The sequence below is a fragment of the Mus caroli genome, unplaced genomic scaffold, assembly GCF_978045245.1.
Source record: "Mus caroli unplaced genomic scaffold, Mus_caroli_1 scaffold_4, whole genome shotgun sequence".
Taxonomy (NCBI): Eukaryota; Metazoa; Chordata; class Mammalia; order Rodentia; family Muridae; genus Mus; species Mus caroli.
Window position 1 is genome coordinate 150,923,722 of NW_028227259.1, and position 27,542 is coordinate 150,951,263.

Here is a 27,542-nt window from a genome sequence, read left to right on the forward strand (position 1 = left end):
TCTGGCGTCCAGAGTGCGCAGTAAGAGACGGGTTGCTGTGAGCATACAGATGTGGCTAGAACTGTGCTGTTTATAGGAGCCACTGGAAATTAACGTATACACAAATGTTTTGGTTTGTTGTAAACATTACATATAGAAACAAATGCATTCTAATATAAAAACTAAAGTACTCGGCTCATCTTTCTGAATTACATATTTAAAAACCTGAAGTAAACTTTTTAAACAAATAGGTTTAATAAATATGTAACCTCAAAATGTTTGCTTTAAAAAACAGAAACGTGCTGGATGTGGTGGCACACCCCTTTAATCCTAGCACTCGCAAGACAGAGGCAGAGGGATCTCTCTGATGAGGACAGCCTGGTCTACACAGTGAGTTCTAGGAGAGCTAAGACTATGTGGAGAAACCTTGCTCAAAAAGAGAAAGAGAAAAAAAGAAAGGAGGAAGAGGAAAAGGAGGGGAAGGAAGGAAGGAAGGAAGGAAGGAAGGAAGGAAGGAAGGAAGGAAGGAAGGAAGGAAGGAAGGAAGGACGGAAGGATCATGCAGTGTACATACTCTGACGGTCTTGTAGTTCACTGAATCTGCACTGGAGCCTCTGTGCTCATTCACACACTTGATTATGTTGGAAGTGTTTAACTTTTTAAAAACTATTTCATACCATAAAAATATGGAGCACGTCACAAACTTGTACCGGATCTTTGCCCAGGGATGGTGCCAATCTTCATAAAGCGAAAAAACCAACCACAAATCCTTGCAATATCAGCAAAGGAGAGAACAGAAGCAAAGCATGGGCTGCAGAGATGGCTCAACAGTTAAAAGCACTTGCTGCCCCTTTAGGGGACCTAGTGCCATTTCTGGCACCCATATGGCAGCTCACAACCATTTTTAACTCTAGTTTGGGAGGAAGGGATGTCTGATGCCCTCTTCTAGCCCACAGGGGTACTGCATGCATGTGGTTCACAGATAAACACTCACACACTTAAAATAAATACCTTACTAATTTAAAAGTCTAGAAAAAAAAGAAAATTTCTTCAACGTCATAAGGGACAGACACAGACACAGAAACAAACACAGACACTCACCCACAGAGCAGAAGACCGTCCGTCCTGCCAAGTGTCCGGCTGTAAGCGCTTTCTACTACTAAGAAGGCGTCACTTTACCCTCTGCGGGCCCCAGGACTTCCTTTATGGCTTACCTGACCCACACAGGCACTTCTAACTTGAGTTAGTGATGTTCTCTTTTCAGATACCCTTGAGAGAGCCCAGAGGCCAACACTGTACACATTAACCCACCTTCTACAACCTCAGCCCTTTTAAACGCGTTATTAGCACTTGGACTTGGCAGACGTCAGAAGTCGACTGCTCGTGGGCTGGAGACGAAGCTCCATTAGTAAAGTGCTTGCCTAGCATTCACAACGTCCTGGGTTCAATCCCCACAGAAACCCAGCACAGACTCCTAGCCTGTAGTTCTAGCACTCAAGAGGAAGGCGCAATAGGATCAGAGCTCAGAAAAACGCCAGCAAGATGGCTCAGTGAGTTAAGACACTTGCTGCAGAGCCTCAATCCCCCAAACACAGAAGAACCAAGTCTGCGTGGTTGTTCCCTGACCTACACACATGCACCGTGACATGTGTTCATGCATACACATAGATAAACTTTTTTTAATTAAAAAAATAGTGCAAAGGTCATCCTCAGGTGCCACATCCCAGGTCAGCAGGGATGCAAGCGAACCTACAAAAAAAAAGCAACCCGTCTCTTACTGCGGACTCTGGACGCCAGAACTTTGAATGGGTGTTAGAGAGATTATTCTTTTGGAGGGTCTGGGGAGCTCAATTTTTGTTGTTGTTTTGTTTTGTTTTGCCTTTTCTACCTTAGAGGCTTCCCATGTTCCCTGACCTCAGCTTCTGTGTCTTTAGGTCGCTTCTGTGTCTGGTCACTCTTACATCCCTCAGATACTAGTTTCCTGTCAGTCATTGACACCTGGGGGTTGGGGGGAGGCCCATTTGGATAATCCAGGGTAATCTCCAAACCAAACCATTTGATTTGCCCATGCCCGGGCATAGTGGTCCACGCCTTTGATCACAGCACTCAGGAGGCAGAGGCAGGAGGATCTCTGTAAGTTTAAGGGCAGGGCAGCCAGGGGTACAAAGAAAGACCCCGTCTCAAAAAAACAACAACAACAAAAAAGGTTAATTCTTTCCCTGTATCAGCAAAAGAACCAAGCTAAAATATCTTACTGTAAATGTTTTTTAGAAACTGTTTAGCACCTCAGCCAGCCAGTTCACATCACACTGTACCGTCGGCAATCTGGGTTTTCAGTTTTCCCCTAAGACAGGGTCTCAATACAGAGCTCAAGTTGGCCTGCTGCTAAAGCTGGTGATCCTCCTGCCTCAGCCTCCCAGGTGCTTACAGGCCCACAGAACCACACCCACTTCAGTTTTTATTGTTTTCTTCCAAAACCAAATCTTTACATCATTCCTGCCTCCTTCTATTCAAACTCTGTGCACATTACACAATCATCTATATGAATTGTATGCATGTTAAACACTCAGATCTCTCAAGAATTCCCCACAACATTGATTCTGAGTATTCAAATGAGTGGCCTACATTCACATCTAGGACTTAATTATGTTTTTTTCCAACACCTCGAGGTAACATATAGGTATTTAAGTAATCTTCAACCCAAGAGACAAAGTACCTACTAATAATAGGTGTATCCCAAAGCAACAAAACAGGGCTCTAGGGAGGATGGGCAACCAGGCAGCTGAGTGTGAGATACAACCTGAGCTTCTAGCTGGAGAACTACATGCTGGAGGAAGGCTAAGGCTGGCTGAAACAGACATGCCTGCTCTGATTCAAGGATGGTGTTCCGTCGTATTTAAAATATTTAGGCTGGATGCTGGGGTGACAGAGCATAGGGTTAGCATGTGCTTAGCATGTACAATCACTGCCTTCAACCCGCAACCTGGTAATAAATAAATAAATAAACATCACTCTGTCTCCTCACACAGTGCTCTCAAGCTGTCTGAACCTCTAAGATAGACCGGGGCGCCCAGTCAGTCACTGCTGTCCCCAAACCAGAAGAAGATGATCACTTTCATTCTTAGCTTTAATGTCATCATTTGATTTAAATGTGGGTGAATGTCCTCAGAGGCAGCTGCTGCTAATAACTAGTGATGGATGGATGAACTGGTAAGTTCAGACTCCAGCAAGTGTTTGCTGGGCTCTGAGATTCACCAGGGCAACACAAACACCATAAACCCGGCAGGAGCCAGGGGAAGCAGCGGGAGCAGGGCACCCCTCCGAGCGAGTGCAGGTTGTCATTGTCTAAAGACACAGTTCACAGTTAGGGAATGAATGCAGACCCTTAAACAAGGGAACCAATGCAAGTGCATGCTTTTCTTTCCAAAAGTACAGGCGAAAACGGTGTCCAAATTAGAAAGCCAGGTGTGGGGGTGCAGAGCTGGGACCCTGCACATCCAGCTCTCAGGGGCTGAAACGCACTGGTCAGGCTAGAAGCATCTCAGGGCTATACACCAGACCCTATCTCAAAGGCCCAAACCCGAACAAACAAAGTGTCAAGGGTGCAGCTTAGTGTAGAGTGCGTGCCTCCCACCGACGAGGTCCAGAGGCTGGGGTTAGTAAATAGCTCTTTGGATCAGTCTGATGGTAACAAAGTACTGAGGTCACTAACCTGCAGTGAAGACGTGAAGGGGAGGAAATGTGTATTTACTGTGGGCTGTAATTCTGCATAAAGTCTGGAACACTAAAAAGATGCTAGGAAAACCAAACAAGACTATGAGCTGCCAACGTGAGCACAGACAGCATCATCACATCGGTTACAACTTCTCAAGGGACGAGACCTCAACTTTACAGCTAAAGGAAACCATGCAATGCTCACCAAAAACTGTCTAACTTGGGCCAGCAAGATGGCCCTCTGTATGTAAAGGTGCCTGTCACCCAGTCTGACAATCCAAGTTCAATCCCCAGAACCCACCTACATATGAGGGGACATGCTCACCATGGCACATACACTTACATGCATATCATGGACACGCAGATGATCGTTTTCTTAATTAAAAGAAATGTCTGACTCAATCCTTGTATTCACAGATGACAAAAAAAAACAGTTCAGAATTATAAGAAAACTATTCCCCACACATACATCTAAATGTCAAAATCTGGGCTCCAATGTACCTCTCTTATTATTGCATGATGCAGAATAAAATACATAATAAAACAGCCTACTGAGTTTCTGCAAGTGACCACTAAAAGAGAAACATCCCCACCCCCAATGTGGTTAAACCTCAAGAGTTTCTGGAACGATAAGAAATGCACACATGATTAGTCTTTCCTGAGACTATGGTAAGCTGCATTAGTAGAATTAACATCACTTTACAGGCAAGAAGAAGGGAATGTGGTCAGGAACCAGGAAACAACCTCATCTGCAGTGGCTTGGTCTTTAAAGGCATAGAACTCAAAAAAAAAAAGCCTTGCGTGAGAGCGGCTGAAGTGCAGTGATTCAGTGTCAGAAACTAACCAAGTGGATCAGGACTGGGTGGTCATTAACCAACTCGGGATTCCTAGAATAAGATTATCGAGAGGTGGAAGAAGACACCAGAAAGGCCACATGGCATGAAGCAAGGCCACCTTATGGACCCCAGTGAGCTGTTTCACTCCAGGTTCAGCAAAGCACCTTTACTTGTGCAAGTGTCTTAGACATAATTTCATGCCTAGTAACTATATCTATCACTTTACCCTCTCCTACAGCAGGGTTGTCAAAGTATGGGTTGCAACCCCCACTGATGTTGTATAATGGATTGCCTGCATATCAGATATTTACATTACGATTCATAACAGTAGCAAAATTACAGTTATGATGCAGCAATAAAATAATTTTATGGGTGGGAATCACCCCAGCATGAGGAACTATATTAAAGGTCTCGCATCAGGAGAGAACCATTGCTCTGATCCCATAAACACATAACCTGCTGGCCACCTAATTACCCACCCCTGTGACCCAGTCATCTTGCCGAATTATCTTAAAACATTCAACTCTCCGTGCTTATTGGTCAACTTTTGAAACAATCATGATAGTGACTGCTGGGAAGACTGAACTGTCGCCTACAGTCAGGTTTGGGGAGCGGGGCAGAAAACAGGTTTATGGAATACACAGCCCAAGGCTCAGCTTCTTGGGTCTCCAGTCCATGATCCCATAACTGAACTAGGGACAGCTGTGACAAACTGGGCAAGCTTCAAGGGTTTGTGAATGAACAATCACCCAAAATTAATTCCAAAATCAAACATCAGGCTTCATTAGAAAGCAAGCTAATGAAGACACATTGCAAAAAAAAAAACAACAAACAAACAAACAAACAAACAAAACTAAGGACTATGGCTCCCAAGTTCTCTCCTCTGCCTCCACATAAATGAATTTTGATTTGGATCAGGACAGAACATCTAAGAGTTTCTTAAATGTCCCTAAACGTCCTTCTGCCATTTCTCACTACATGTTTTATGGGAAACAGTTTCTCACCAGAGACATAAAATTAAACTATCAATTCTGATGACTGCAGAAAGGAAGCACACCAAGAATGGAGGAACCTTCCTTTAATCTCATAGCTCGATTGGCAAGTGGAGGCAGGAGATTCAGGAGTTCTCCAAACACAGAAAGGAGTAAGCAGGGTGGAGGGCGGGCGGAACACAGAGGAAAGGAAGGCAAGGCAGTGGCCTGCTCATTTCTCCACATTCCTTCAGATAAAGCCGAAAGCTTAAGTTTTAGGGCTGTGCCCCTCCTTTCTGGAATGACGCTAAGCTGCATGCCCACACACGCATACTAGCCCAGCAGCAAGACAAGGCAAGGGAGCCAGCTTTACCTGAGACGGCTACAATAAGTGCTTTATGGTTTTCTCGTCAGAGTCCAGTACAACCTAGCACCTACCTTGTGGCATTGACTTCACTCACACCCACACTCACTTGTGCACGCGCTCGAGCACACACACACCTCCTGCCAAGCTAGCAGCCAAGCCAGTGCCATCTCAAGCTGAGAAGCCGCTCACCTCCTTGTTTCTGCTCTATCCAATCTCCCTCCCAATAAATCTTTCCCAACCCGGACTCCCACAACCAGAGACAGCGGCCAGTTTCTGCCAGTGCTACAAACTCCCAGTGGGCAGCCCTGGTCTCCGGAAGACATCCTGGACACCTGGATTAGCTGCGGGATGCTGCTGACTTCCAACCAGGGCCCTCTGCTGTTCGCTGATTACTAAGTACAGAACTCAGCAGTTCATGAGCCACACTGCACCAGGCTGTGAGAGCAGGAATCTCCTAAGGAGCAGCCGCACACCAAGCTGAAGGTGTGCTAGAGTGGCCGGTAGGGAAGCGATTCTGGAGGCACGCTCAGGACAGTCTGAAGACAGGTACTCTCTGAGCCAGGCTACAACACCAAGACAAACACATCACACTCATTTTCACACAAAGGCAGAACAGTGATCTGAATCAAGGCCTATCTGAAGACTTATTTGTAATCTATTTCACCCAATAAAGCTACTGCAGGCTTGCTCTGCACCTTATTTTGACAAGTGAAAAAATTATGTAAACTTCCACACTTAACAGAATAAAATTTCAATTCATCTCAAGTGTTTCTCTGTTTCTGACCTGCTGACGTGCTGACGCATCCATTTCTGAGTCCCCTTCCCTCCACTGTTCCACAGCTTCACTCAGCCTTCCCCCTACTTCAAACTCACCATGTGAGTAAATGAAGGCCTCTTTGCACTGTATGAAGATGTTAGTGCTCCAATCAAATGGCATAAATAAATGTAAGTTTTTCACTTTAACCCCCTCAGTCTAAACCTGGTGTGATGATGGTGCATGCCTGATATCTCAGTGACTGGGAAGTGGAGGCAGGAGAATCATGAGTTCAAGGCCAGCCACCACTACATACCAAATTCAAACGCAGCGTGACCTACAGAAGACCCTGTTTCAAAACTACAGCAAAGATGGAAATCAAACAAACAAACAACGCCCCCACCATGAACTACTGAAAGGTAAGGTGGACCATAGACAGCACAGTACTCCCGAGATCACAAAAGTCCTGTGCAACTGTCTAAGGCAGGGTGTTGTTCGGGTCAGGTGACCTGCTGAAGAGAGTTACTCACTCACTGGAGAGTTCACATTCCAAGCAAAACAGAACCTACAAGCAGGCTGTTTCTCATTTTCACTTTCTGTTCATTCTCAGAAGATGGACAGCAAGCTTCCTTACACTCAAAACTGCAAATCACTCTGATGCTCAGAACCTACTCCGGGAGGGTAGTAGGATTCATTCAAGTAAGAACACAGACACACCCAATCTTAATAGCACCTTTCTAACAGTCTCACTTTGGCCAGGCATGGATGCCTATGCATTTGCCAAAAAGCATACACACACCATGTGCAATTACTGCACCCGGGCAGAAGCCCTAAGGAGAGTGAGCTTGGGAGTGGACATCAGCCTCTCTCTGGATAGAGAACCCTGGCAGGGCTCTGTCCTCTGCTGCTCTTTTCTGGGGTTGTTTTGTGGAGGTTGGATTTGGGGGGGGGGGGAGGGCTGGGGGGGTGTTTGTTTGGTTTGGAAACAGGGTTTCTCTGTGTAGTCCTGGCTGTCCTGGAACTCACTTTGTAGACCAGGCTGGCTTCAAACTCAGAGATCTGCTTGTCTCTGCCTTGAGAGTGCCACCACCACGCCCTTTGTTGCTCTTATTTGAGTATGCTACATTATTACATACATGAGTATTGTCTCCCTCAAGTAGAATGTAAACACAAGAAAGTGGGCATTATCTTTGGTTAGGGAGGGGCAGTTCTTTTGACCCGAGGTCTTAGCTACACTTGCCTGGAAAGTGTGATCTTTCTGCACCCAAAGTCCTGGGCTAGAAGCATGCTATAAAAAGCCCTGCTGTGGGAACTGTCTGGATCACTGCAGTAGCCCCAGTTCCAGTCAGCGGGTGCGAGATGTATACTTGATGAAACTGAGTGAATGAACAGACTACAGGAATCACACCACTCCTGAAACCTTCGACTTTGTCAATGAACCATGACCCCAAAATACACGGAGCTCAGCAATCTGGCAAAATTATCACTATGAAAGATTCGATTATCCCATGTGGCATGTCTAATTAGCACAACCAATCCCAGTAACTGTAAATACAGCCCCCTTCTCAACACCAGGAAAGAAGAATTACCCACGCGGGAAAATGGATCCTTCAGTGATTCCATAATCTTAGGACTTTTTTGATGCTGTGGATTTTAAGTCCACTTATTCCACCCCTTTTTTTAAATACTGTTCCACAGAAAGTAGCAGATAGTCCACTTTTCCTACCTGATTCTCCACTCCTTACACACACACACACACACACACACACACACACACACAACCACAGATCACTTGCAGGTGGAAGATGGTTTGGAGAATCTCCTAGATGATTCTCCACTCCTTACACACACACACACACACACACAACCACAGATCACTTGCAGGTGGAAGATGGTTTGGAGAATCTCCTAGATACAACCCAGAACACAAAAACGGAGCTGAAGGGTGCAGGTCTTTGGTAAAGAACGCCAGACCCACATTGCAAAGAGTTAACTTTTTTCATTGATTCATAAAATCACAATCTCTACGTCGAAGTTCATAAAGGAGGTAATGGATTTGCTTTATCACGTGGGAAGCCGTGGTGCTTCTGGCAATGCACAAAAACACGTTTGGAACCCACCCGCGTTTTCGCTTTTTTCGGGGGAATCTTGTGTACTTCAACCCCACACAGCGGTGTCTGCTCTATTAAAGTAAACAAATGACAGGAAAGCGAATGCAGCTTTTCAAGATTAACACGGATTCCCAGAGACAAGGCTGCCATCTGGACGGACACAGGTTGGAAGCCGCAAGAGTTCCTTTCGCCTCTGAGAGTTGAAAATAAGAAAACATTTCAACAGCACTCTTAAAAGTTTCCACCTTCACACGCCCCCTTCCCGAGCCGGGGCCTGGGGCTCCACCTAACCCCAGGAGGAACTCCGCCAGGACTTCCGTTCTCCAGAAGGATCGAGACCCTTCCTTCCTGCCGCAGACCCCCGCCCTGCCCCGCGCAGCGCCCCAAGGAAATGCGTCCCTTCCCCTGGCCCAATCCCCTCGCTTCCCGGTACCAGTCCCCAGTTTAAAGTCCCGGCTCCAGCCCCAACCTCAGTCCACACCTCGAGTCCCCAAGTCCCCAACCCCAGTCTGCAGCCCTTACCCCCAACCCCGTCCCTGAGCCCCCAGGCCCTAGTCCCCAGCCACAGTCCCCGAGTCCCCGGTGCCCAGACCCAGAGCTCCCCGTCCTCAACTGCGACCCCGTGGTCAGGACCCAACCCCGAACCCCGGTCGGTCCTATCCCCAGTGCCCCGGCCCCGCCTGCCGTGTCCAGCACGCCTTCCCCGCGGCCACTCGGCCCCGCGCCCGGTCCGCCCGCACACGAACAGGCCCGCGGGCGGCGCCTCGAAGGCGGGGACCGGCCACCCGGGCCGCGCTGCCGCCGCACCTACCATGGTACAGATGGAGGCGAATTTGGAGACTGTCATTAGGATTTCCATCCGCCCGGCGCCATCTTCCAGACAGTCGCGGCGGGCGGGGGACGCGGGGAGCCGGGCCGCCCGCTCGCTCCGCAGCCCGCGGCCGCACCCGGAGCCGCCGCCGACCCACGCTTCTAGCCTGCTGGGCCGCCGCTGCCGTCGTCGCCGCGGGCGCTCAGGCTTCCTCCGGCCCAGCCCCCGCCCGCCGGCCGCCCGCCCGCCCCCGGCTCCGCCCCGGCGCACGGCGCAGCCGCCGCCTCAGGGCCCGCGCCTGCCCGGGAAGCCGCTCACAGCACACCCCGCCCAGCGCGCTGGGGAGCGAGCTCCGCGCAGGCCCTACCGCCCCGCCGACCTGGCAGCGTCCTTCCGCCCCGCCCGCCTCCGGCACCGCCACGCCCACCGCAGCTGTGCCACGCCCATGCTGCCCCGCCCTCCCACGGGGGGGGGGCGAGCCTGGGGAGGAAGGCTCCACCCAGTGCGCGTTGGGGCGGGGCGAGACCGGTGCGGCGTCGTTCCTGCAGATGGGTCCTAGCGCCGACGTGAAGCACTACCTTAGCTTGCAAGAGCCGGTCTTATGGGGATCGAGCCTTTGCTCTGTGACATCAAGCAGCCTTTAGAGCGACTGACAGACAGTTGAAACAGTAGACGGAGACCATGTTTGGGAAACTGGATGGGTTGGAAGGCAACCCCGCCAGAGTCCCAAGCACTTGGATGTTTTTCTGGGGTGAATCATCTGGGCCAAATTCCCTAAGAAAAGGCTAATTAGATAAAAAGACAAGATTTAACTCTATGAATTAGCAGTAGTGGGGGAGGAGAGGAAGGGGAGCCAATCCTGAATAACAGTGGGATACCAACTTGGAATTTGTAAGGGGGTGGGGGTAATGTCCCAAGTAAGAAGCCGGAAGCCAGTGTGTGAGGAGCACATAGACCGTGTTAGCTAGTGGATGAACGCTTCCTATTTTCTACCGGCAGAAAATATATAAAACTTCATAAATTACTACTTTAAAAAGCCTGTGATTTGTTTTGATTGGTGATCTGAGGGTGGGACCTTTTCTGCCTTCCACCCAACTCCCCACCACACCCGGTCTGTGGAACTTGGGGCCTAAATTCCGACGAAAGCTCTAAAATCTGATAAGCCTCACTTCATAGTCCAAAGCATTCAAGAGACCGAGAATTTGAACAAAATTTAGCCGAGAAACAGATTTCTGGTACATGAATACTGTTTCCATAGCAATTCCATTGTAAGCGTTGGGGGAGGGGAACACCCACTGAATACAGCTAAGTTCCTCCGGCAGCTGCCTGTTCTCCAGGTATCTACCTGCGTAGAGGCTAGGCCTCCCGCTTTTCTGTAGATACCACAGCAGGGGCTTGGACTCCGGTTTACACCAGTTCAGGTCTATGCAGTGTTTGTCGTGTCGCTCGCCTCTCTAGACTCCACAAGCATAGAGCATGGTCGTACAGCATCTATATTTTAAAGATCAGGATGGGGGCTGGACATATGGCTTAGTTGGCGAAGTGTTTGTGTAGTGTGTAGGTGTTCTGAGGTTTCATATCCTCAGCACTTCATTAATTCTAGTATGGTAAGGTCATCCTCAGCTATGTAATGAGTTCAAGACCAGCCTGGATCACTTGAGTCCTTGTCCCAAAAAAAAAATAAATGAATGGCCAGTCACTGGGTATTGTGACATGCATCTACAATCCCAGCACAGGAAACAGAGAAAGGTGAGTCTCTGTGAGTTCAAGGGCAGCCTGGACTAAATAGCAAGTCTACCGATCAGTCAGATCTATGCAGGGAGACCTGGTCTCAAAAATAAATAAAAGAGAATAAACAGCACATGTATGAAATTGTCAAAAAGAAATTAGCAAAAGCCAACGAGTAATTAATTAAAATGTTGAGCAAATAACACCCTCCAGCTGTCAGTGTGCCGCTTCAGAATTCCTGTCATAGGTTAGGTAGTCTGCTGGACACAGTTTCATTTTTAAGCTTTATTATTTTTACTTTATGTGTATGGGTGTTTTGCTTGCTCATACGCATACAGTGTCCGTGGAGGCCAGAAGAAGGCATCAGATCCCCTTGGAACTGGAGTTGTAGAAGGTTGTGAGTCACCAGATGGATGCTGGGAATCAACCCCAGGTCCTCTGCAAGAGCAGTCCTCTCAACCTCTAAGCTGGCTCTCCAGACCCTTTGAATGCACTAAACGTAACCCTTCCAATAACCCCGGAGATCCATCATGCCAGGCTTGTTTTCTAAGTGAAGTATGGCATTCATCATTGCACACCCAGTGAGTGCAGGGCCTGCGTCTATACACACACAGCACAGGCTCTGTCCCTGAAATCTGACGTCTCTCCCTACCTCTCCCAATGAGTCAACCTCTTTGGTTGCATTAATAATGTGGTCTAGCTGTTCAGATAGTAGGTGTCAATCAAAATAGCCATAGTTCTAACTCAAGTCTATTTGGAAATTGTCTTAGGGTTTCCATTGCTCTGAAGAGACACCATGACCAAGGCAACATTCTTATAAAGGACAATATTTAATTGGGCCTGGCTTATACTTTCAGAGGTTCAGTCCATTATCATCATGATAAGAAGCATGGCAGCATGCAAGCAGACATGGTGCTGGAGAAGGAGATGAGAGTTCTATATCTTCATCTGAAGACAGCCAGGAGGGAAATCTCCACACTGGGCGGAGCTTGAGCACTAGGAGACCTCAAAACCCGCCTACACAGGGCCACACCTCCTCCAAGAAGGCCACACCTCCTCATAGTGCCACTTACCATAGGCCAAGCATATTCAACTCCCCACAGGAATGGAACCCAGGACCTAATTTAGGTTTAGACAAGTGTTAAACCACTGAGTTACACTCTCAGTGCAATGGCTTTTCAAAGCTCACTCACTACTAATCCAGCAAATAAAGTTGAGTATCTGTACAATAGACGTAGGTCTTATATAGGCTGCTCCAGATGAAGTATAGCCCATAGGTCTAAATACTTGTGTGTATTTATTTATTTTACCCTGTCACTGTCTTCAGACACACCAGAAGAATGCATCTGATCCCATTACAGATGGTTATGAGCCACCATGTGGTTGCTGGGAATTGAACTCAGGAAGAACAGTCAGTGCTCTTAACCATTGAGCCATCTCTGCAGCTCCCGTGTTGGTATTTAAACACCGATTTAAAAGAAGGGGTTGGAAGGGTAAGATGTAGTTCAGGGGAAGAGCATATACTTAGCAAGAGGTCTTGGGTTCAGTCTCCAACATCAACAAAACAAAACAACCACAACTTAACTAAAAGAAGAGGCTTATCAGCCTCTACTTAAAACTGAAACAATGGCTTCATTCATTCGAATAGATAGATAGATAGATAGATAGATAGATAGATAGATAGATAGATAGATAGATAGATAGATAACACCACCAAGTTTCTGTCACAGATTGCAAGGGGAAGGCTACTTGTCCTCCTCATCCCTGCTGGTTCTTCCCTGAACCCAGAAACACCCCACCATACACATGCCTCACCCCACCCTATCCCCCACCTCCACTCCAGTCATGCCGAGCAGAGTACAGAAGCAGCTGGCTGCAATGTGCTCTCCACGGGACAGCAGCTCTTTCACAACAACCGCGTCTAGACTACATTGTCTAGATACTTTTCTGTTTGTGACACTACATCTTCTGCAGATGTTCCTGACGGCTGAGTCCACCACAGGGAGTGATGAAGACGTCAAAGGCAACAAGAGGGTGCCGGAGATGTGTGCCTTTACCTCTGGTTGGTCCCGCTGAGAGCTCTCTAGCTTCTGCCTGCCTGTTCTGTTCCATCCACAGCAATGAGCTGTTGCTGCTCGCCTGCAGGATGCCTAACCACATCCAGTTGACCCCCTTATCTCTGACCTATGGAAACTTGTTTCTCTCTTCTCCAACCTGCCCCTTATCTTCCTCATACCCTCTGGATAGCTCTCCATGGAGTCTGAAGGCTTTACTGGCTCCAGAAAGGATGTCCTGGGCCAGTACCAACATCCTTGGTGATGCTGGTACTCCTCGTTGCTCCTCATCAGCCATAGTGGACAGCAACAAAGCCAGCAGTGAATCTCCCAGTGACTTCTGGGAGATACCACCTCTAAATGTGCTCTTGCATCTTCTCCTTTGAGGTCCTGCTGCCCCTGCTGTATACCCAACTAGGTCTCACCTGTATGCTCCTGGCCACTGCAAAACTGCTGGTCAAACCTCAGCTATTAGAACAGCTGACCTCCTGCCCTCTTCCTCCTGAGTGCCTTCTACACAGGGCTGTTGTGTCAGATAGGCCCTAGTTCTACAGACATAGAGGGGTCCCGTTGGAGACCCGGAGGAAGGCTTCAGCACAGCAACAGACCGGGGGCTACCCTCTGGTCTTGCTGCTCTTGTTGACACTCCCTGTGGCCACCCATACCCAGAAGCTGCTCATGAATGAGTGTGTGTAGGTGCCTCCTTGGGCCAGTTGTCTTCCCATTGGGCTGTTTTTGGCAGCAGCATCCAGATTGCATCCATCTTTTACCTGACAGTATCCTCAGTCACCAGGCTGCTCTTATAGCTCTCCACTCTTCCAGAGCCAGATGGCATGACACAGATCATTAGAAAGCATGTCTGTTTTTCCTAGTCCAAAGCTCAGCAATTCTGTCCTCTCTGGAACTGAACAGGTCTTAGCTTGCTCTAACCTGCTGTATGCCCTGGAAGTAGCATGTGGGGTGTGTGTGTGTGTGTGCGCGCGCGCACGCGTGCGCACATACATGCACATGCAACAAACTTGCAATAGCTGGTTCTTTTTTTTTTTTTTTTTTTTAACCATGTGGATTCTTGGGGTTAAACCCAGGTTTTTTAAGTCTTGACAGGGAGTGCCTTTATCTGCTGAGCCATCTCACTAACTCGGTTTTGGGTGTTTCAACTGGCTGGGCAAAACTTCTACACCAGGTTCTTCTCTGAAGGCAGCTTTCTATGACCTGACCACATACCTTCATCACAGTTGTGAAGTCAGAGCTGATAGCTATACATGCACACACATGCACACACATACGTACACCGCATACACACTCACACACACATTCATGCACACAAATTCACACATGCACACATAAGCATCCAGGAAGAACTAACAACAATAACCTCCGGCAAAGAAGTCAGGAGTAAAAAAAAATGGACTCTGTCATCTGCCATCTAGATCTAGATATGAGCCCAACGGTGGCTGGAGCTCAGGATCTGGAGTTTTATGAAACCATGTGTCAAAGGTCAGCCCACTTTGCTTGTCAGACTTACCTGTGGCCTACGCTTGGGATTAGATCTGACTCCTGATTAACATAGATAGCATTTACTGTTGTTCTGGGCGGCCCTTCAAGACTTGCTTTCTGATTTGAATTACAGTAGGGTAGAGTATGAGGAGGAGAGAGAGTATCTAGCAGGGAGCTCAGGTATCAGGTCAGGTCCCTGCCTCTGGGCCAGCTGAGCCTCAGCACTGCAGGGGCTTTGGGCCACTGGAGACACGATGCAGGGAGGAAGGAACAATAAAGTGGAGGAGGCGGTTGCACCTATTAGCAATAAAGATGATCTCACGTACACAAGTATCACATATATAATTATACATATGACACACACACACACACATGTCCGAAAAGGTCAGACTCTATTGTAGGAGACATTGCTTTATGGAAAGGGAACTCAGAGAATAGAGAACAGTATTGTTAGCTCCAAGGCGTATGTCCACCTCTTCCTGCAGGAGGCACAAGCTGAGCCTGCTTCCCCATCTCTCTAGAGATGGGAAAAAAAGGGTGAGAGGAAGCTAGAGACCTCCCAGCAGATGGAAAAAAATCACATGCTTCAACATGGGTGAGAAGAAATGTAGATTGTCTACAGCTGTCCCACAGGGCATGTTACAAAGTAACTGAGGACAATACAAACACAGAAGGGATAATTTGGCCCTCAATGATGTCACTTTAGACAGGTGTCTCTGAGACTGCCATTATCCACTAGTGACCAGTGGAAGCACTGGCCTACCCTAAAACCCTAGGGTTAGTCTAGTCTACGAAGTGAGTTCCAGGCCAACCATGCTGAGTGAGGATTTTAGTTCTCATCAAACTAAAAACAAATTGCTTCTTTGTTTTTCATGCTATTGTTGGGCTCTTAGTACTGCCACTCATTAAAATTAAACATGGCCAAGGCTTCAGAGAAGAAATCAAAGTAGCAGGCCTGTCACCACACAGAAAATTGTGTCAAAAGCCAGCTAGACAACCAGACAACCAGTAAGGATCACATGGTCATTTGGATGATCTCGGAGCAGGGCTGCTTAAGCTGTTTATTAAACGTACCTTCCAGCTGCCCTGAGAACTATCCATGCGACCCGAAGAATAACAACATATTAATCATCCTTAACTAATTAGCTAAAGTGGCTGAGCCTAAAAAGCAGCAGGGTAGCTGGGTGTGGTGGTGTGGTGTAGTGGTGCACACCTTTAGGCCTAGCACTTGGGAGATAAAGGCAGGAGGATCTCTGTGAGTTCAAGGCCAGCCCAGTCTACAGCCAGAACCACATAGTCAGGACTGTTTAAAACAAGATAAAACTAAACACTTATTGATAAATGTAACAGGACCCGAGACCTTGGCATAACTGTCTCCATGGTGGAAGTACCATTCAGGCTAGAAATTCAGCACATAGTACCACCTGCCAAAATAAAAACAAAGACTTAATCTATCAACGTCCACAGTTCTAGGAAAGTCTCTAAATGTACTAACCTTCCTTTTTTTATTTCTGTAGTTCTGCTCCTAGCTAACTATTCTTGTTAACTGAAGTATGTCAATCCAAAACATGGTTTTGGTGCTTAAAGGCTCGCCCTGAGAAAGGCTCAAGGCTACACTGCGATCCTGAACACCCAGTGTAGTTGTCAGGAAGCTAAAAGACGTTTTATTGGCTTAAACCCATGTTCAAGCAGTCCTCTCTGATGAATACCCCACAACAACAATGAACCACTATGGTGTTTGAATATGGGCCTGGCACTATTAGCAGGTGTGGCCTTATTGGAGGAAGTATGTCACCATAGGGTTGGGCTCTGAGATCATCCTTCTAGCTGCCTGAAGATAGTCTTCTCCTGCTTGCCTTTGGATCAAGATGTAGAACGCTCAGCTCCTTCAGCACCATGCCTGCCTAGACACTGCCATGCTTCCCCCATGGTGGTAATGAACTGAACCTCAGAACTTGTAAGCCAGCCCCAATTAAATGTTGTCTTTATAAGAGTTGCCTTGGTTATGATGTCTCTTCACAGCAGTGGAAACCCTAACTAAGATAGGAGTTGGTACCAGGAGTGGGGTATTGCTCTGTTAGGCCTGACCATGTTTTTGTTTGGAAGAATGTGGATTTGGGACTTTGGATTTGGGAAGCAGGTGACTGATTTAAGTGGGACTTACTGGGCCATCCTAGTAGGAGTATGGAAGACATTGATTCTGAGGGTGATGAACTGGGTGGGGTGGGGGTGTCTGTCTCAAGAGTTTTCAAAGGAAAAGAATGGTAGTGACCTAGACACTGTTCTTGTGATATTTTGGTGAAGAACATGGCTGCTTTTTTGCCCTTGTCTTTAAAGTCTGACTGAGGCTAAAGTGAAAAGATTCAGATTAATTGTATTGACAAAGGAAATCTCAAAGAAGCCAAGTTTAGATTTTATCCTGTGGATCAATCTTATGAAGAGCATTTTGATCAAGCATAGCAAGCTTAAAAAGAAAAAGTACAAAATATATGGTTCGAGTAATAAAGAGGCATGAGGAACACAAGAGCTGAATCTTGTGTTCAAGGAGATAAACAGACTAAGGGAGTAGTGATCTCAGGGTGAGATCCCACCCAGCTAAGCTTATTGTTTGTATTTGCAGTTGAACAATGGATAGTTAGTTTATTATTACTTTTATTTGGACATAAAGAGGAGATATAATCATGTGTCAAATTGACATAGGATGACACAAGATTTTGATCTGGATCTTGAAGCCTGATTGCTATGAAAAGCTTAGGCCCAGCCATGGTGGTACATGCTCAGCCGTGGCTCCCTCTGGCTGCCCGGTGGCACAGCAGCATGGATCTGAATAACATTTCTCTCTGTCACTATCTGATCATAGCTACTAATCTCGTTGCTATGAGGGAGGAGAAAGGCAACCGGTGATTTAAGGAAGGCAGAGTTTGTTTTGACTCACATACAGTCCCTCATGGTGGGAGACTCTAGGCGTGGGAGCTGTGTCCCCAGTCAGGACGTGGGCAGCAGTGAACATACCTCACGCCCACACACCTTCCTTCTTCTATGGTCCAGGACTTTGGGCCAGGGGAATGGTGCCTTCCACGTTTAAACTGAATCGTTTCATCTCAACCTAATCAACATAATCCCCACTCCCCACATGAATATGTCCAGAAGCTTGTCTCCTGGGTGATTCTAGATCCGGTCAAGTTGACAAACAACACCACGGTAGCTTTGATGTGGTTTTTGAGAAAGGAGAGACAGTCAGGCCTTCTTTCCTGAGCCTTTAATCCCAGCACTCAGGAGGCAAAGACAGGTGAATCTCTATGAGCCCGCTCTATACAGTGGGTGGGGTGGGGGTGGGAGAGGGAGAGAGGGGGAGGGGGAGAGGGAGAGATGGGGAGGGGGAGGAGGAGGGAGAGGAAGATGGGGACCACATGATTTCTTCAAAACTGTGCCATCCAGTTGAAGAGAGACATTTTAAGGGCAGTACACCACACCTGGGATTTTCTGAAAAGTTCTGACAACATCCCCATTTGAGACAAATTTGACAAGTGCCGATCTTGTGGTTTCTAGCGTGACAGGGTTCCTTGAGGACATACTGTCTCCTTTGTCAACCCTCCAGTGGTCACACACTGACTGCATTCCCCTTCCTCTTCTCTTTCCCCCTCTGCTGCTCTTTCTTGTCCCTCCCCACTTCTGATTCTTCCCTTTCTGCCTCCCCATCCTCCCTTCCTCTCACTCCTTCCTCCATATTTTTCCCCAGATACCAGCAAGGTTCGTCGCGCCTCTGAGTGTTCACTTGCCATCCTTCCTCTCTTGAACTTCCTCCCTCCTTTTTAGCATGGGAGACATTCAACCTCAGATCTCAACCTATATGTCACCTCCTCAAGGAGGCCTGGCCTGAGCCTGGTGTCACACCCATGACAAATGGGAAGCTGTCGGGTGATATTTTTGTTCACTGGCAGGGAAGAGTACACACTCAGTAAATCGTTGTTACTGAATGAACCGAAACTCATAAAAATGCATATCCAACTCCAGAGGAGGTCAAAAGTCTGCCCTGAAGGTGTTGCCCAGGGTAGCCCATTTGCCTAGCCTGTAGGAGGCCCTGGATCCATCACCACTACCACTACGGAGGGAAAAGAATAAAATAGTTCTGATATATATGCCCCACAGTGGTGGCTCACACCTTCAATCCCAGCACCTGGGAGGCAGAGGCAGGTGGATCTCTGAGTTTGAGGCCAGCCTGGTCTACAGAGCGAGTTCCAGGACAGCCAGGGTTACACTGAGTAACCCTGTCTCAAATTTTTTGTCAGTTTATTATGTTGCAGGCAGCATAATAAATGGATCGTCTCCTCCTCCAGCGCTGGCAGTATCCCTCCCTGCTGACCTCTCCAGTTTGAGGGTCACATATCAGGCCTTTGCTTCCCAAATTGTTCCTCATCTCGCTCAACTCAAATAACTCTAGGAAATGCAGCCCCCTCCCCCTGAGAAAGTCTCAAGAACTGTGTTTAACTTCTCCAACCCAAACTCTCTCATTTCCTCCAATGCTGCTCACTTCTCCCTGCAAGCTGGGTTTATCTTGGTTTATTCTCTATCTGCAGAATCAGGGTTCAACTGTCGGGAGCCTGCACTGCAAACCTGGGGCTCTGACTTGTGGCTTTGCTGTCTCCTCCATATTCAGATTTGTACATCAGCACCCAACGGACCTCCTTCCTCTGACCCTGGTCGGCCCACTGAGGATGCCTTCTGAGAGGCCATGCCTCCCCCAGAGAACTACTCAGATGTTCAAGCAGGCTCCTCAGTGGTAAAAACACGGGTATCGCTTTCACTTCTACAGAAAAAGAAAAAGAAAAAAAGAACTACATGATTATAATAGCAAGACTCAGGCAATGCCAAACAACAACAAAACCACCTAGAATTTTTAGAATAAAGAAACTTCTGGAACTCCAAAGGTGACCAAATTAATAAAGTGTTTGCTGGGCAAAAATGAGGGCCTGAACTCCATCCCTAGCACATGAGCTAAAGCAGGGCATAGACCACGGGTGGATGTAATCCCAGAGGTGAGGAGGTAGAGACAGGAGAATGAGCTCTGGGTTCAGTGACAGACACTGCCTCAATAATTAAAGTGTAGTTTAGGGATGAACCTGACTGGGGTGGCAAGGGAATGAAGAAAAGAAAAGAGACAGACAAGACAGACAGACAGACACACACATATAGAGCAAGCTGAGATTGGGAGGCCTATGCTCCCAGATGGAGAAACTCCAGTTCCCGGGAATTTCAGGGTGCTAATTAGAGAATTGAACCTAGAGGTGGGGTTTTTGCATAGAGCTAAACAAGGAGGGGTCGTATCACATACTGTTAAGAAGGAGGCAGGGTTTATGGTTTACAGATGGGTAACAAGGGCAGATTTAGCTGATCTAGGTGGGAGCAGACTTCAGGCCATAAACTTCTGGAAAGGAGAAAGCTAATGTGGACTCCTCCCCCATCCCACCCCACCACCACAGAAACCTAACTTTTTTCCACTAGCTGTCATCTCTTCAAGTTTCCACCATCTCCCAAGAGCACCACAGGGTAGGGACCCAGCCTTCAACATCTGGCCTTTGGGAGGCATTGGTGGCTATAGAGGTGATGGCTACAAACATGATGAGGTACATTTAAAACCACTGAATTTTAAGAAAAGGTCTCTCTGTGTAGCCCTGGCCTTCCTGGAACTCACTCTGTAGACCAGGCTAGCCTCAAACTCAGAGATCTGCATGCTTCTGCCTCTCTATTGCTGGGATTAAAGGCGTGCACCTTCACCCCCAGCTAAAACCAATGAACCATACTTTTGCAAATAGCTAGCATTTTATCTATTTACATTACGTATGTGTTGCCACAACAAAAATTAACAATCAGAAAACACCAGAGAAATCTCCCTGGGGTTTAGGGATAAGACAGAATGCCAAAAGCCAGGCGTGGTGGCACACGCCTTTAAGGGCACTTGGGAGGCAGAGGCAGGCGGATTTCTGAGTTCGAGGCCAGCCTGGTCTACAAAGTAAGTTCCAGGACAGCCAGGGCTATATAGAGAAACCCTGTCTCGAAAAACCAAAAAAAAAAAAAAAAAACCCAGAATGCCAAGTGGTTAGTTTTAAGCTTGTTCACCCAAAGAATTCGTTGCTTTGGCTGCTTTGGCCGACATACAGACCAACCTGTGGATCGAGACCCCTCTGGGGGTCACACATTGGACATCCTGCACACAGATGTTTACACTATGATTTATAACAGTAGCAAAATTGCAGTTATGAGATAGCAAGGAAATAATTTTATAGTTGGGGGTGTCACCACAACATGAGGAACTGTATTAAAGGGTCACAACACTGAGAAGGTTATGACCCACAGCTGTCAATCCGCCTTTTCTGCCCCCCCTACCCTAACCCTTTTCATGTCCTTTTAGTTCTTCCTAGAGATCACCTGTCACCTTCAGGGTCTTGATGCAAAGGTGCAGAAAAAGAGAAGCATGAACTATGCTTGTGAGTAACAGAAGCCCAGGTCTGGGAGCCTGATGCCCTGCCTACCTGCATCCATCCGTGCTTTGTGATAATAGACCTTCTAGTTCTCCAGAGGCACCTTCACCTCCTCTTTTGCATCAGCGCTCACGCTTTGGATTTAGTGAGTCAGCTTCTGAGTTGGCCACTGGCCTTCTGAAAGATTCAGCATCTTGCCTCTTCCTCCTTGTAAACTCTCTCTCTTTTTTTTTTTTTTCCGTGGTTGCTGGGATTTGAACTCTGGACCTTCGGAAGAGCAGTTGGGTACTCTTACCCACTGAGCCATCTCACCAGCCCCCCCTCCTTGTAAACTCTCAGAATTGCCAAAAAGCGGAGGCCTTTATACCACCTCGGGAGAAGCCGGGCAGAAGCCTCTAGACACCCAAGCCGGAGACCTGGGTATTGTCCGTCTTTCCTTTTACTTCGCAGCCCTATCTCTTCTTGATGCCCGGTCTCTTGTGTCGCGGGTTCTTTTCCTTTGGAAAGCCCCACCTTCATACTGCTTGGGAGCAGGTCGCCATGACTCACAAGCCGCTCCGCTTGCTGCACCAGCCACTGCCTCACCTCACTCTCCTCTAGTCTGTGGTCCTCCCGTCCCTTCTCTACGTGCTTGCCCAGTTACCATCTCCAGTTGCAGATCTGGTCATGGTGCTCCTTGTTGCAGAAACACAACTCCCATTGCCAGCGCCTCCCCGACTGCAGCCCCAATTCTCTTCCCACCCACTTCCAGCCTCACTCCAACATCCGGAAGTTCACTGCCTTCTAGGGTGCTTCCATTAGCCTCCGCGTCTGCCCACAATTGCCCCTTCTGTCAGGAGAGATCACATGGATTGTTCTCTGTTGAACCGTCTGTTTATAAGTGCTGTACATTAGTTCCTTTCCACGGAGTCCTGGCTTGGGCAAGGACTTATTAGATCAGACTACAGTTGCTCTTCATTCTTTGCCTGGAAAATCTCTCTCCCTCCCCCAAGATCTGATGAGGTATTAGAAGTCCTGAGGACATATTCTGCAGAGAAAATAGGGTGTACCATCTGTGTTTCTTCTCTCTACCTTTTATGCATCAATTACTACTGTATATAGCAGGGTGGGTCATCTTTTCAAAGAATATGTATTAATATTATGTGTATGTGCTTGTGCCTGGAGGGTATATATGTGTACCACATGCATGCAGGAACCCGTGGAGGTCGCAAGAAGTACCAGGTCACCTGGAATTGGAGGTATAGATAATTATGAGCTGTCATGTGGGTTCTGGGAACTGAACCCAGTTCCTCTGCCAAGAACACTAAGTACTCTTTCACTGTGTAGCCCTGGCTGTCCTGGAACTCACTCTGTAGACCAAGCTGGCCTCAAACTCCCAAAGGTCCTCCTGCCTCTGCCTCCTGAGTGCTGGGATTGCAGCTTCCTGGAAAACACTGAGCATTCTTAACCACTGAGCATCTCTCCAGCCCCATGTATCCTGTTTCCACTATCTCATGTCTGTATTCTCTGTTAGAATTCTTTTTTTTTCTTTTAAATCATTTATCTTTTTATGTCCTTTTCCTGTGTGTGCATATGTGGAGACACACACGTGGAGGTCAGAGGACAACTTGTAGGAATCCATCTCTCTTTCCACTGCTCTAAGTCCTGGGTGTTGAACTCAGCTCCAGGGCCTTAGTAGTAAACATCTTTGCCCACTGAGCCACCTGCATGTCTCTCTTGAGTGTGACATCTCTTTGCCTCCTCTGTACTCAGAAGAGACCCTGGCATAGAGCCAGTAATGTTTAATCCCTTCTGAACTTTCTGTCATAAGGGAGTGTCATGAAATATAATGTAGCGAGGGAGTACCTGGTAGGCCCATGCCAAGGTCTCCCCCCTGAGAAATTATGCCATGCAACAGATCTAGTATAAGGGATTTATTTGGGGGAAGGTAGGGGGGGTGAAGGCCTGGACAAAGGGTAGAGGCAGACAGATGGAAGCAGAGCCACCCACAATGGCAGAGAAGAGGATGGGGTACAGAGAATGAAAGAGAGGGAGGGAGGGAGAGAACTTGTGAGAAGAGAGAAAGAGAGAGAGAGAGAGAGAGAGAGCGCTGGGGTGGCTAGCAGTCCTTTTATATGCTGGTGACAGCAGATGGTGATGTGAGCTGTTGCTAGGTCTTTAGGAGGTCAGGTGCCTAGTAGAATCGCCTGTAAGCTAACAGGGAGGAAGCTATGCGTGGGTGCTAAGTAAAGATGTCCACTCGAGTCAGAAGTGGAAGACTTACATTCAGGTCAGAGCAGCCTTTGGGAAGGTGTTCTTTCTAAGTTATTTATTTAGGTCAGGGTTTTCTGTATTCTGAGCTAGGCTCAAACTTACTCAATAGTCAAGAATGGCTTTGAACTCTTTGTTGTTTTATTTTGTTGAAACAGGGTCTCTCTACATATCTACAAATCCCTGACTATCCTGAAACTCACTCTGTAGACCAGGACCTCGAACTCACAGAGATCCAATTGCCTCTGCCTCTGGAGTGCTGGGATTAAAAACATGTGCCACGGGCTGGCGAGGTGGCTCAGTGGGTAAGAGCACTGACTGCTCTTCCAGAGCTCCTGAGTTCAAATCCCAGCAACCACATGGTGGCTCACAACCATCTGTAATGAGATCTGATGCCCTCTTCTGGTGTGTCTGAAGACAGCTACACTGTACTTATGCATAATACTAAATCTTTGGGCAAGAGCGAGCAGGAACTAAATGAGTGCAGTTGACTGGAGCAAGCAGAGGTCCTAAAAATTCAAATCCCAACAACTACATGAAGGCTCACGACCATCTGTTCAGCTACAGTGTACCCATATACATAAAATAAATAAATCTTTAAAAATAAAAAGAATTCTGGAGTATTTAAAAAAAAACAAAACAAAACAAAGAAACAAAAAACATGCGCCACACCCCTCTCTGTGAGTTTAAGGTCAGCATGGTCTACAAATTAGGTTTCAGATTCCAACCCGACAGGGCTACAGAATAAGAACCTGGATCAAAACAAACAAACAAACAAACAAACAGCAAACAACATTATTTTCAACTCTAGCCATCCAATCATTGCCTCATGAGCATGGTGACAGTCCAAATATTTCCTGATAAGATCTGAAGAGAAACCTGGGTGTTCTCCAATCAGGAGCGAAGGCTAGCCTCTCACGTCACTTCTAAAGCGGGTATTATTTTCAGATATTTGTTAACAGGAGACTTTTAAGCCACCTCACGTCTCACTTTGCTTTTCTATGCTTGCTCATGACAGTAACTTCTCATCTTCCTTCACAGCTGGCACTTCCTGGTCTTGTACATTCCATATCTGTAACTTTGCCGGCTCCTCTAGTGTCCTTAGGCTTCCTAAGGTTCTTTTTGGGAGATTTCTATTTTTATTTTAACTATTTCTCTGAATTTGGAGTTTGCCATTTCTTTTTCTTCTGCCATGTGCTGTCCATAGCAAAGTTCGTTTTTCTCTTTGTAATCAAAAACACTGTTTGTCTCTTTTTAGTTCCTGGTCTATTATTTAGATAACCAATTTTTCTACAAAAAAAAAAAAAAAAGAAAGAAAAGTTCTTCTATGTTACACCTGGTGTTGTGGTCATCATGCATCTAGAAATGATGACGCAGAGAATTTGCAAAAGCGACTGGAGGTCATGACATTCAGGGTTTACCCGGGCTCTGGGTGATAGGTCACTTTGCAAGGTTCCTTTAAAAGGGTGGTGGGTTTGCCTTTGAGTATATTACAGAAGCCAAGTCTCTACTATAGAATTTCACAGCAAAGCATAGTCTGATTTGAGCTGATTGCCGCCCGACACACTAGCTGCTTGAAATGGGTATGGAAGTTGTCTCTTGTTCAGAAATATTGGAATGACAAACCAGGTGGTAAAGCCCGGCATTGGTGGCGCATGCCTTTAATCCCAGCACTCGGGAGGCAGAGGCAGGCAGATTTCTGAGTTCGAGGCCAGCCTGGTCTACAGAGTGAGTTCCAGGACAGCCAGGGCTACACAGAGAAAACCTTGTCTCAAAAAACCAAAAGGAAAGAAAAGAGAGAAAGAAAGAAAGGAAGAAAGAAAGAAAGAAAGAAAGAAAGAAAGAAAGAAAGAAAGAAAGAAAGAAAGAAAGAAAAGAAAAGAAAGAAAGAGAGAGAGAGAGAAAGGGAGGGAAGGAAGGAAGGAAGGAAGGAAGGAAGGAAGGAAGGAAGGAAGGAAGGAAGGAAGGAAGGAAGGAAGGATAAAGAAGGTGATTAGGAGTTGTTGGCAGTTGGTGTGATAAAAGCTGGAGGATCATGAGTAGAGACCCATGGAGGCTATGTTGGAGCCAGGCCTGAGGTGAGAGAGGTTTCTTGATCAACAGTGTTCAATTTTCTAAAAATGAGGTTGGTTGGTTGGTTGTCTGTTTTGGGGTCTTTTGAGTCTCAAATAACCAGGCGGGCCTTGAACTTCTCCTCCTCTTCGATCTACACTTTGGTTGCATGTGTGTTGCGCAACCACGTCTGACACGGGATCCTTTCTTAATGCTCATCTGTTTAGATTATAGGAAGAAACTTAAAAGCTTCCATTCAGCCTCACCTGCCCCGTGATTCGTACAGAACTTCCACAAGGATCACTTTGAAGCTGACAGATTTCTTTAATTTTATGTCTCATTTCCTTTCATCCCAGTAGCCCAGATGTGAATCAGCAAAGACAAGGGGTACCTCAGCGTAGCTCCTTTCCAGAGTTCGGATATGTCTGCGATGTATGAATAACATTTTCTGACTCCCAAAACCTTCAGCAGGAAACAGGAAAGGCCCATACTCGGCAATTTGAGAGAATAATTTTTGACAAAAGCACAGAAGAACAGAGTGCTGGAATATGGATCTTCAAAGAGAATGCAATTATGAATCACAATTTCAAAACATATCAACGGAAAGAGAAGAAAATTGCACCGACCAGCACTGCTGAGAGGTACTGGGAACACAGAAAGTCCCACCCCCGCTCTCCCAGCCTGTAGCTGTCTCCGTTAGCTCAGCCTAGCCTTCCCTGAACTCGCCTTTTCTCCCTTGCACACGGGAAGAACTCAGTACCTGTTTGCTAAGTGCACACGGGTACAATCAGCATTCCTAAGGAGTCCCACAAGGCCATGCGTGTGTACATAACTGTAAACCATCACAGTTAGAGGCCAGCCTAGGCTACACAGGCACTTCAAAGCCAGCCCAGGCTGCAGAGTGAAACTGTTTCTTACAAAACAAAATAAGAGCCTGGAGAGATGGCTCAGTGGTTAAGAGCACTAACTGTTCTTCCAGAGGTCCTGAGTTCAAATCCCAGCAACCACATGGTGGCTCACAACCATCTGTAATGGGATCTGATTCCCTCTTCTGGAGTGTCTGAAGATAGCTACAGTGTACTCACATACATAAAATAAGTAAGTCTTTTCAAGAAGGTGGAGGAGGAGGAGGAGGAGGAGGAGGAGGAGGAGAAAACATAATAAGGCCAGCCATGTCTTATGTGCAGCAGGCCTCCTGGGACCGGATTTGTGCATCTCTGAGCCTTCACCAGATCCTTTGTGTAAGAAATTTTTGTTTAGTATCCCTCTAGCTATCTTTTGCCCTGGCTGACTCATTCCTGGTCCCTCAAGGCGATTGTTTTGAGGGATTAGTCATCTTAGTGGCTTTCTTTGAATTCATGCCCCAGCACCGTACCTTTCCTGTAAATTCACAGAGGTTAAAGCGGGAAGCATCCCTTTTATGATTCTCTCAAACAAAGTCAGGAAAAACTATTAGCATTTGTGCCCCCAAGGAGTAAGTAAGCAAAACAATGGGCCTAGTGGTACCCTTAAGTCTTTAAAGAATATCATTAAACCAAAAATAAATAAATAAATAGCCAGGCAGTGGTGGCGCACGCCTTTAATCCCAGCACTTGGGAGGCAGAGGCAGGCGGATTTCTGAGTTCGAGGCCAGCCTGGTCTACAAAGTAAGTTCCAGGACAGCCAGGGCAGGCGGATTTCTGAGTTCGAGGCCAGCCTGGTCTACAAAGTGAGTTCCAGGACAGCCAGGGCTATACAGAGAAACCATGTCTCAAAAAAAAAAAAAAACCAAAAAAAAAAAAGGAAAAAGAAAAAAGAATATCATTAACGGGGCTGGAGAGGTGGCTCAATAGTTAAGAGCACTGGCTGTTTTTCCAGAGGACCTGAGTTCAATTCCCAGCATCCACGTGGAGTCTCACAACCATCTGTAACTCCAGTTGGAGGGAATTTAGTGCCCTCT

The 27,542-nt window shown here is 47.1% G+C and overlaps 1 protein-coding gene across 1 annotated transcript in view; it reads right to left on the reverse strand.

Moving 5' to 3' along the window:
• Usp12 (ubiquitin specific peptidase 12) overlaps positions 1 to 9,775 on the reverse strand; it is a 54,329-nt gene extending 44,554 nt beyond the window's left edge. Inside the window, exon 1 of the mRNA XM_021163215.2 lies at positions 9,544 to 9,775. Coding sequence (XP_021018874.1) covers positions 9,544 to 9,591 — 48 coding nt within the window. The 5' untranslated portion in view covers positions 9,592 to 9,775. The remainder of the gene's footprint in view (positions 1 to 9,543) is intronic.
• Positions 9,776 to 27,542: the final 17,767 nt, after the last annotated feature.